The sequence below is a fragment of the Saccostrea cucullata genome, unplaced genomic scaffold (assembly GCF_032062105.1).
Source record: "Saccostrea cucullata isolate Sc308-1 unplaced genomic scaffold, CSIRO_AGI_Scuc_v1 ctg2378, whole genome shotgun sequence".
In the NCBI taxonomy this organism is placed as follows: Eukaryota; Metazoa; Mollusca; class Bivalvia; order Ostreida; family Ostreidae; genus Saccostrea; species Saccostrea cuccullata.
In genome coordinates, this window is record NW_026936140.1 from 50870 (window position 1) to 62240 (window position 11371).

The following is an 11371-nucleotide window of genomic DNA, read 5'->3' on the forward strand; positions in this document are numbered from 1 at the left end:
ATAACACTGATTGATCTATAAAATATGTGCTCGAAGGCATATTTCAAAAATAAATTTATAATGATCGGATTTTGGACCAACAACGTAACAGATCTGAAAATAGAAGCAGCTAGGAATATGTTTGGAAAATAAGGAGATTTTGCTCGTTTTAGAACAATGATATTAAATAATCAGGGTAATTTTTATATGGATTTTTTCAACAAAAATGTATTAATATTGTTGAAGTTTGAAATCATGTTGCGAAATGTGTACTTTTGCTTTGAAAGCAGCAATGACTAAAACATCGGAAGTACATGTATTTATTTAGAATTTGCTTTTTAGGATACAAAAAAATCTAATTGTTTGATATCTTCTTTGCGGCCTTAATGCAAACAAAACTGTTTCAGAGAGTGTTTGTTGTCCTGTGAATTAATTTATTTCTTGAGACTCAAAAGCCAGTGGACTGAAACGACATAATCTTTATTTTCTTTATCAAAATTTGTACCATATATAATGTACATTGTTTTAATTTTCAATCTGATTGAATTACATGCTTTTTTTTTAAACTGACTTGCTGACTTGTTTTTTTTTCCAGAAAGTTGTCATGGCCTCTGCCAACACCACTACCACCGAGCCACCTCTATCGTCCAAGCTTGTCGTCTTCATAACGTTACAACAAGTCGTTTTTGTTCTGGCATGCGTGGGCAATATTTTTGTGATCATCATCTTTGTGAAATACTTAAAGTTGAAGACAGCCACTAACAAATTTGTCGTGAATATGTCCATCGCTGATCTGTTTACTGGGTTTACGTCAGGAATTCAGGTCTTGTATTTTCTGATCATCAGTCTTAACACAAATATGGCTCTGTGCTTTTTGCGTTACCAGATTTTGAGTCTTGTAACTATAACTTCCCAGTTATTGGTGACGTTTACAACCTTTGATCGTTTTGTTGCAATATGCCTGCCTCATCACTATAAAAACTTAATGACCAAAAGAGTATCAAATATCCTTGTTATCGTGGCTTGGTTGTTTGGAGCTCTATTGTTTCTCATTCCTTTTGCCGGTGCTCATCACTGGGACTCGGGTATCTTGTGTATGTACCATGTACTGTTTCACAGATCCGTGTATCTTATCACCGGATTTTCTATGTTTATTTTTATGGCCATTTCCGTTGTTCTGTATTGTTTTATTCTACATAAGGCTTGGAAATACCAAACTCGAATTAGACCTGGAAACTCCCTGAATGTGGAAAGACAGAAAAAGATTGAAAAAGACATTCGTAGCGCTCGTATAATGGCAATCGTTACAGTGGCGTTCAGTATTTGTTGGGCCCCATATACCGTTTTTCAGATTCGATATGGTTTTGGAATAATTGATATTGAACTTTATAGTCTATCAAATTGGTTGGTTTTTCTTGGAATTTCAAATAGCATTATGAACCCTTTTATTTACGCATGGCAACGGAATGATTTCAGACAAAAATGGTTCAGACTTATGCCTTGTTTGGGCAAGAACTTGAATGGAAGGGATACATCTATGACACAAAATGTTTCTTCCATTGCCAGTTAGGTTGTAAGTTAGGAATTGATTTCGGTGTCTTTTTATCGGGTTAAAATTGTTCTTTGGCTTGAAGGACCAGCTTGATCATTATTTTCCGAGTAATTAGTTCTTTTTCGAAGAGAAATCACGTTGAGTTCAATAGCAGGTTGCACTCGATTTTCCCGAATTTTGAAGAGCTTTTTTAAAGATTTCTTGAAATCCTGTCGATGCCAGGTGAATATGAACGGGTTCATTATGCTGTTTAACATTCCTAAAAATACTAACCAGTTCATGGCTAACAATTCTGGTAGAGAATACGAAACCCCGAGGCCGATTCCAAGAGGAAACGTTAAGAATGGAGCCCAACAAATGGAGTTGAACAAGGTCACTAAACCCCAGACTTTGGCGGACTTGACGTCATTTCTCAGTTTTATCCTTTTTTGGCGAGTTTGAGAAGTCTCGAATATAGGTTGACGTCTGTTTAAAAATGACCATGCTTTTTTCAAAATCAGAAAATTCATGAAAAAAGAAGATGTCATGAAGGAATAAAAAGAAACTGAGTCAATGAGATAAATATACTTATCAAATACTAGATGGTAGAAACAGAATCGCAGATTGTTCCAATCATCCTGGGTCAAAAAAGGTAAAATACCGGTAACAATAGCAAAGGACCACGCTAAAATAATGAAAAAGATCCCTCGTGATTTCTTCATAATGTCGCCATATCTGTGCGGAAAGTAGATAGCTACAAGACGGTCTAGAGTGGAAAACAGTAATGAAGACTGTGAAGCAGTGGTCATAATTGAAATAATGCGGTACCGTATAAAGCAAGATGCTTTATTGTTGTCTATTTCTGGAAAGAGGAAGTAGATAAGTTGACTTCCGCTTGCAAAACCTGTGCCTAGGTCTGTAACTGCTAAGCTGATGACCATTCTGTTGCTGAACGTGTTGAGTTTGAGATACTTCAGAATCACGACAATGACAATTAAATTTCCGGTAAAAGACATGAGAAACACGCATTGCTGCAGGGTCAGGAACACTATTAACGAGGGAGACGGCGAGGGGGGTGGGGGAGGTAAAGAATGGTTGCTGACCAGGCTCTCACTTTGGTTCATGTTCATGTGGGGCCTGGAAGGATAATGAAAATACACTGTTAATTTCGTGTTAATTTATGTATTAAAAATTTAAAATACATTGTATTGTATGGATTTTAACTTCTAGCATTAACAATTGTAAAAGATCGAGATTGGTTATTATTATAAGTGGTACTGTGAAAGCATTAGATTTCCTGATGTTTCATTTTTAGTGGATTTCGTGGGTATCTCTCACAAATGAAAGTACATCCTCCATGTAAACAAGCGTTACAAAGTCATATTTCCTCTTGTAGGCATATTTTAATGAGTCTACAGTAACCTGTTAATATAATATTTGTAGCAACGAAATATATATATATAAGGTCCTTACGGCGGGATTCCTCTCATACATTTCATGTATCTAAAGTTAATGAAATTTTCACAGAATCAAGAAGACAATATCACTAAGTGATGATATCCGTTAGTGTACTTAGACTAAATTTGACCAGTTTTATATTAGATGACTTATATTAAGTCAGGTCAAGGCCATACCTTTTCCATGAAAATTAAGAATAAGAATTAGTTATGAATTACTGTTGCCAATCATTCAATCCGTACTTCTATTTCAAAAGATTACTTTTTTTAAAATGAAAAGATATGATCATTTAAAGTCTATAAGATGATATTACCAAATTGACATAAGTAATTTACTGATTTAGCTAAATGGATATAAGCTAATTCTAATCTTATCTATTTTTCTAAAAATTTTGGAAATATAAGTTATTTTTATATGCTTCCTTTATTTATACTTTTCTTATTTCCGCATATGAAGAAGAAGTTATATAGAGATACAAAATGATACAGAAGCAAAAAGTTTTGATCGTTTACTAAGGGAGAAAAAATAATTGTAGTTTGTTTGGAAAATCATATTTATTTGATATATTTTGTATTTTAAAACTTTAGTTATTCAATGCTGATTTAGCTTACATTTGAAAAATTAATTCAAGTCTTTAACTGTGTTAAAAATTATAACTAAATTCATTGTTCTGTAATAATTTTGAGACGCAGAAAAGAATATATTTTCACACACACCACCATTCCGCCTAAAATATAGTTCCTGCTAGATTTCAAACTCAGTTACTATTTCTATTTAATTTGTTGAGATCTTATGTGGAAAGAAAAATATGCTCCTCTCAATCTCTTATATCTAAATAATAAGTATATAAGACATGTAAACACATATTCTTTGAATATTACATCTAGAGTCAGAAACCAGACAAGGATTCCACCTTAATATCGAGATATAAGTAAAAATAGAAAGTGTACCTTGAGATACAATATGACTTTCTTATAAGAGATCACCTTTAAATGCCAAGACTCAATATGTGTTAAAACTGATTGAACAGAAGGGATATTAAAATGTGCTAATGTAACTGACATATAGTTTCCACGTCAACACGGAAGAACACGCATGTATCGAATTCGTGTCTCATTTGATGGCTGGTTATCTGTTTCTCTTGTTCTCCGATCACTAAATTTAGAATTCATCGTGCTGTTAGTTAAGAACCAACACTAATAACCAAAAAATAAATAATAAATATCCTGACAAGGCAGCTTAAGGTAGGATTATTCTCAAATTTCTTGTATTTAAAAATTAATGAATTTTTCACAGAATCAAGAGGACAATATTACTAAGTGATGGTATCAGTGAGATTAAATTTGACCATTTAATATTAGAGGCAACGGCAGGTCAAGGTCATTACTTTTTTCCTGGACATTAAGAATAAAAAATTACTGTTTCCAATCATGCGATCCCTACATGTAATTCAAAAGATTGAATGTTTTTCTTTTTGCATAAAAAGATACTACCATATAGGGCCTAGAAGATGATATTGCCAAATTGACATGGATAATTTAAATAAAATGGATATTTGCTAATTCCGAATTTCCTCTACTTTTCTTAAATTTTTAGGATTTATTAGTTATTTTTATATGCTTCCTATATTTAACATTTTCTAATTTTCACATGTAGTAAAGTTGTCACATAAAGGTACAAAATGATACAAAAACTAAAAGTTTTGATCGTTTACTAAGAGAGAAATATTACTTTTTACGGATTTTTGGCTCAAATCTGTACTTAGATTTGAAGCATTTAAAAGCCAACATAGTTCTTGTATGTGTAAAAAATATCATTTATTTGATATGTTTTGAAACTTTAGTCCTTTATTATTAATTTAACTTACATTTGAAAATTTTGTCTAGTCTTTGATTGTGTAAAAATTATTACTAAATTCAATGTTCTATAATAATTTTGAGAGGCAGAAAGGAAGATATTTTCATACGCCATCATTCCGCCAAAATATAGTCCCTGGTAGTTTTCAAACGCAGTTTACCATTTCTATTTAAAGTTGTATAATTGTGATGAGAAAAGAAAAATATGGTCTTTTAAATCTCTTACATCTAAATATATAAGACATATCAACAAATATACTTTGAATATTCCATCTAGTCAGAAAACAGAGAAGAATCCTACCTTAATGAGAAACATCGTAATGTAGACCAAATTCTCATCTCCTAGAATTTTTTTTTTAATTAGAGCACTTTAAAATATAGTGTAAACAAACAAAGCAATATTAATTATCTCTAAAATAAAGCATCCTTTGTACCACATGCTTTGAATACTTCCATGTTGAATAGCTGTTTTGAAAATTCTAGAAAAAGTGTCATTATTTCAAAGAACGAGTAAATTAGAAAAATGTCTCAAACAGGGATGTTCTCTACAACAACAATTATGATCTACTAGTTTATTAATTCAAAAGAAATAAAATACACAGAGATTTTTCAAGCAAACAAATATTCAATGCACAAAAAATTGGAATCAATATATGACAAGAAAAGAAATCTTATGGAATCATTTTATTTCGTGGGGGTCAATAATAGAGCTTTAACTTCTTCCAATGTACTTAATTTCGTAGGTTACTCCTTTATACAATAGATTCAATGAATCCATATCTTTAAAAACAAGCTAATTCAGAGAATTCGTGTCCCCCGCTTAGGGAAAAAGTCGGCTCCCCCTAACTGAATTTGTAGAATTATTAAATGTATACATGTATACTGAAGGAAATAAAATACATGTATGTCAATATGCATATAAAGATTTGATTGCTTATTCTTTATTATGTGTATAGATTTTTTTATATGAATATTTATCACACTGTAATGATGATTTTATAACCTCATAAATTTTTCATTTCACATGCTGAATACTATCATTTAGTAAAGAAAAAAAAGGTATTTAAAAAAAAAAAGAAAGGTTCGACCGAGACTCGATCCCGGGACCTCTCACATTTGAAGCGAGAGACATAACCACTAGGCCACGGAGTCGCTTTAGATGGAGCGAAGTATATGCAGAACTGAAGTCACATACATGTATATATTCATGTTTTCATGTTCGGTATTCTCAAAATTTTACACAATCCATGGTGTTTGATTTATTTAGCCTTTATTAAACAGTTCTAATAGATGTAATAAGAACATAAAGTCCGCCGAGAACCTGTTTTATACGCAATAACTCTCCTCATGCCCCTGCGCTAAAAATAGCGACATGTAATAGACGACTTTCACATTCCTCAATAATATGTTGTAAGCGGCCCGTGTCAAAGGTCAATCGGCGTAAACGTCTTTAACCTAAGCGGCCTTATTGCTAAAACAATACTGAGCGGGTATAACTTCGACTTGTTTATTTATCGAATTACTGTATTTTGAGCCATTTTACGTATACACAATTTGATATAGACTTACACTATGGATCCTGGAGATCAGATTTACACCCTGCAAGAATTCCAAACATGGAAAACAGAAAATTTGAAGGCCTATTTAACCAAGAGGGGTCTGTCTAAAGCAGGTACTAAAGAAGAACTTGTAGCTCTTTGTTTTTCTGCTTCCAAGTTAAATCTACCTATTATTCCAACAACTTGTGATATTTTAGAACATAATGCTAAGTGCTATGAAAGTATTTTATCTGCTTGTGGAATCCAAGACCCCCTGAAAACATACGAAGGATGGATGGACGAGAAGAGTGCAATAGATAAGTGGCCACCGACATTTTTGTCTGACATTACTCAGTTTTTATTAAAGCATGGAGATGTCTCCCTTACAAATTCCCTTCTCAAAGATTACAAGGTTGGCAAAGCATATGAATATTTTACAAGTGGCTGGCTCCAAGAAGTTTTTTATTACCGTTTGACAAGCGAAAAGAAATGCATCTTAAGAGCAAAGTGCACCCCCTCCCAACGAATTCGAGATGATTTACACGACTGCTGGGCAGCAATTTCGGAAGAGGATGGTGAGGTTTTGGGAGCCTACTGTACATGTACTGCAGGGTATGAAAATTTACATTTCAGTTTACTAATTATCTAATGGTCAAATTTGATTTAATAAGATAAAGTGTGTCATACATGTTTTAAATTATATGTTTGACATTGATCAATATTGTAGATTGGGGCAAACATGCAACCATGTTGCTGCATTACTTTTTCGCATCGAGGCTGCTAATCAGTATGGGCAGACATCATGTACTATGGCCAGATGTGGTTGGGTGCAGCCAAAGGTGATGAAAGATTTGGAGCCACAGAAAATATCAGCCTTATGTACCAGCCTGAAAAAATCTTCTCGAGCTAAATATGGTATATCATTTAAACTATGATTTCATAACATACTTCCATATTGTTGTTTACTTAAATATTCTGTAGTACCGGAGTATTATACAGTGTCCTTGAAATACATAAATTTTTTTAAATTTCTTTAGATGTTTTTTTTTTTTCATTTCATATACAACAAAAACACTAATGAAAGGCTAAATATATATCTTTTTTGAAAGAGATTATGAATCAATTTTGTGTTTATATATAATTTAATTTTATAGCTAAAAGCAGACCACTAGTGGCCACTGAAAAGAAAAAGTACAACCCTCTTGAAAATGAGGAGTCCAACACCGCCATACTTGACAGTTTGAGCATTGCACTTCGTGGTGTTGTCCCCGAGGCCTGTTTATTCAAAGGTAAATTATAACTAATCTAACATTATGGACTCTTTATAACAGGGGATTGAGACATATCATAAGTCTGAGTACAGTTGACACCTGAGAGCCCTTGTGCCAAAGGGCAACAACCCTACTCAGACCTGATAATTAGTGATGGTCCCCTTCTGAACAGTCCATGATTGTTTTATTATTATAAAGAATCTTATATTAAGATAGCATAAGATTAGAAAACATTAGTCAAATCATGTTTTCTTCTATCGACTGCTCCAATTCCATACTTTCAAAGTATCTTCAATATAACTTTGTCCTCACTGTTAAAATTAATTGTTTACCAATCCGTAAACAAATTTAATTATGTAATTGTAAATATGAGTCATCTTGTTTATGACACCTATTTTAAACTTAGTGAAGACAACAGAGTTGTCATACTGATTGCTCGCTTGAGCTATTTTATTGTCATTTGAAGGGAGGCAACACAGGTGTCACCCTTCAGAGCATGAATAAGACTTCACAAATTGTCTCCTCACATTTGACAACCTTTAAACCAATTAGCATGACTGTATAATTCTGAAATGTATTATTACTAATTAATTAATAAAAATCTATATAAGTTATATAACATAGTTATAAAATTTGTAAGATGGAAATACTGTAAAAATGTTTTCACATGTAATGATGTTCACTGACTAATCTGGCACATTACTATGTTGCTTATCGATACTTTCCCGTGAGATGTTTCCTGGTTTGCCCAGTTTGTTGGCTTGGTACATCATATAATATACAACATATCTAGTTTGACAAGACGTGGATAAATTTTACACCAGTCAAAGACTTATTATGATTAGTTTTGTTTATTTACTTCAAGGTTTACCTCGGACTGGTGATGTTCCAACTTCAGCTCAGGAAGCAGAGGGAGCCGTAGGATCAAACGAAGAAGATACAGGCCATGAAGACCTTTCTGTTATTGATAAATTTGATTTATCAACCATATCAAAGTCTTATGGTTCTCAAAATACTTGTTATGAATTTTTAAATTTTTTACCAAAAATTGATGATTATGAAATTTCAACTATTGAGAAATTTACTGTTGGACAACATGAAAATGAAAATTGGCACCGCTTGCATAAAGGACGGATAACTGCTTCTAAATTTTATCAAGTATATACAAAAGTGAACTCTGTTCTGGATGGTCGTAGAAAAGATGTACAAGTAGATTGTTCTTCACTTACCAAGTCTATCATGTGCTATACAAAGATTAATCCCAATATCAAATCTTTAAAATATGGTAGAGAAACTGAGCCATTAGCAATCTGTTCTTATTTAAATACTTATAAAAAACAACATGTCAATGTGTCATCAAGAAAGTGTGGTCTGTTTATAGACAAGAGAAATATTTTTCTTAGTGCTACACCAGATTTACTGGTTTCTTGTTCATGTTGTGGAGATGGTCTTCTTGAAGTTAAGTGTCCTCTTGTACCGGAGTGTAAAAAATGTAAATCTTTTTGTGTTTGTCATCTTCCAGAATATGTAAAAATTTGTAATGATGGTTTTTGTGTTAAAAAAAATCATGCATATTTTACCCAGATTCAGGGTCAGCTCGGCATAACAGGTCGCAATTGGTGTGATTTATATATATACACAAAAAATGGCCCATTACAATGTAGAATCAAATTTGATCAGGATGCATATTCAAAATTTTTGTTACCAAATTTAGTTATATTTTTCACTGATTACATTGTACCTGAACTATTACAAGGTAAACTTAATGAATGTCAAGAGAATATAGAACCTATGGATGTTGATGTGGGTACAAGTAACAGTTCTCGATATTTTTGTCCAGTGTGTAGAAACATCATAAAAGAAACAGGGTCTATTACATCCTATAGTGACAGAAGCATTGCTTGTGATGAATGCAATTTGTGGTTTCATTTTAAGTGTGTAAATGTAACACAAACAGTACTAAAACAGAAAGATAAGTGGTTTTGTTCGAAATGTTCAACATCCAAGTAAATTATGAGTATTTATTGACAGAGAAAAACTGTTTATTCATAGGGAGTGTTAAATATTATTTCATTGTTAGTTCGTTTGTTTGTTTGTTGTTTAATTCATTAAAAAATGTTACTGTGAATTGAAAAAATGTTTTACTTGTTCTTGTAGGTGCTATACATAAGAGAAAATTTTGGAATAATTTATTTGTATTTAGGCAAGGGAGGATACAAGTTGCAAATGCCAGCAACAGTTTTAATTATATCATCTAAATGCTGAAATAAAGTAGCAGGGACTTCATGCTTCAGAATTCTGAAATACTTCATTCTGCGAATGGCTTGCTCAACATATATACGCCTGTTTGCTATTTGCTTTGTTTGCTGTACTTCGTCAGCTGACATTTGGCAAGCTCCTCTACGTCCTGGTGGAACCATCAAATTGGCATGAAGAAGGGTAACCTCTTCTTTGATTTGGAATCCTCTGTCAGCCATGATGACATCATAGGGTTCAATCAAACTGTAGAAACCAGATCTATTTGTGATGTATTTATCGCTGGTTCTACCTCCCCAGCAGTCTGATAAAAAATTAATCATCCCGGATGGGTTGATGCTGATCAGAAACTTAGCAGTATGATGGTGTTTATAATCTGACCACGTTTTTGTCTGCACCTCTAGATTTTGCGGTTTCTCTAAAAATACCTCAGTACAGTCAATGATATGGCGCACAGATGAATATTTTTTGCTTCTGAAAGCTGGTGGTAGATTTTCACGCACTACTTCTTTGGATGGATTGAACACCAAGGTTCCAAGAAATTTGGATAGAATCTTGATCCATGTGGTGAAGATTTTTGAGATATGTGGAGCACTGATATTGAATCTTGTAGCTAAGTCTTCATTCAAAAGACCTAATCTTAATTTCATAACAGTCAATGCCATCTCCTCTTTTAATGACAGAAATCTTCGTGGCCCTGACTTCTTTAAAACCTTGTGTTTAAGGGTGTGGAACACATGCTTAGGACCTCTCCAGTACTTGGTTTTCTTTATCTTTGGCTCAATAACCTTGTAGATGGTGTGAAAAGCACTTAATGAAGGCAAACCAGTATGGAATCTTACAGATTTGTTACTTTTTAAGACTGTGTCTGTAATGGAAAGTGGTTTTTGCTTTAGCTTCTTTTGCTTTATTAACTCAATTTGGAGTTCATTGATTTTTGATTTGAGTGCTGAAATCTCTTTTGATTTTTCAATACATTTGATACAAGGATTTGCATAGTCATGATCAAGTTTGCACACATAAACAGGGTCATTTTGGCTTTCAGATATTTTCCTTTTTTTGGGTGTTTCTTTATTTAATTCTCTTTTAGTTGGAGGTAAGCGACCCTTGGGGACAATAGATGACATATGCCCCAGATTTATGGTGGGATAAGGATGAAGCAGTGAGGGTGCACCATCAACAAAATGCTTAGAACAAACTCGCGAATTGTCATTTGGTGACCAAATGTTCTTCCCATCTGTTGAGGTCCTGTTTATGTTCTTTCTCCATACAGACCGTGCATGGGGATCGCGAAGTTCAGTTGGAAAGGGAAATAACTGAAAGGGTGGTGTGCATATGCACCTTGATGTGCCAAAATTGCAAGAGTGCATTTCGCAAATCTGTTCTCGCCATTTTTTCAAATGATATCCACTGCTGTTGCAGTCTTTGACACAACAAACTCTCTGGGTCATAATGTTTAAAAACAAACCAAAAATAATTGGA

At 33.3% G+C, this 11371-nt stretch overlaps 3 protein-coding genes across 3 annotated transcripts; 2 read left to right on the forward strand and 1 right to left on the reverse strand.

Annotated features, from left to right (window-relative positions):
* Window positions 1–577: 577 nt before the first annotated feature.
* LOC134244862 (kappa-type opioid receptor-like) lies at window positions 578–2600 on the forward strand. The gene has a single exon (XM_062727108.1). The coding sequence runs from the start codon at window positions 584–586 to the stop codon at window positions 1547–1549; it is 966 nt and encodes a 321-aa protein (XP_062583092.1). The 5' UTR covers window positions 578–583; the 3' UTR covers window positions 1550–2600.
* A 3604-nt stretch (window positions 2601–6204) lies between these two features.
* On the forward strand, window positions 6205–9803 carry LOC134244863 (uncharacterized). Its single transcript, XM_062727110.1, has 6 exons — window positions 6205–6974; window positions 7090–7277; window positions 7517–7651; window positions 8499–9116; window positions 9390–9501; window positions 9791–9803. The coding sequence occupies exons 1-6, from the start codon at window positions 6397–6399 to the stop codon at window positions 9801–9803; spliced, it is 1644 nt and encodes a 547-aa protein (XP_062583094.1). The 5' UTR covers window positions 6205–6396.
* A 19-nt stretch (window positions 9804–9822) lies between these two features.
* Window positions 9823–11016, reverse strand: LOC134244859 (uncharacterized). Its single transcript, XM_062727105.1, has one exon. The coding sequence runs from the start codon at window positions 11014–11016 to the stop codon at window positions 9823–9825; it is 1194 nt and encodes a 397-aa protein (XP_062583089.1).
* Window positions 11017–11371: the final 355 nt, after the last annotated feature.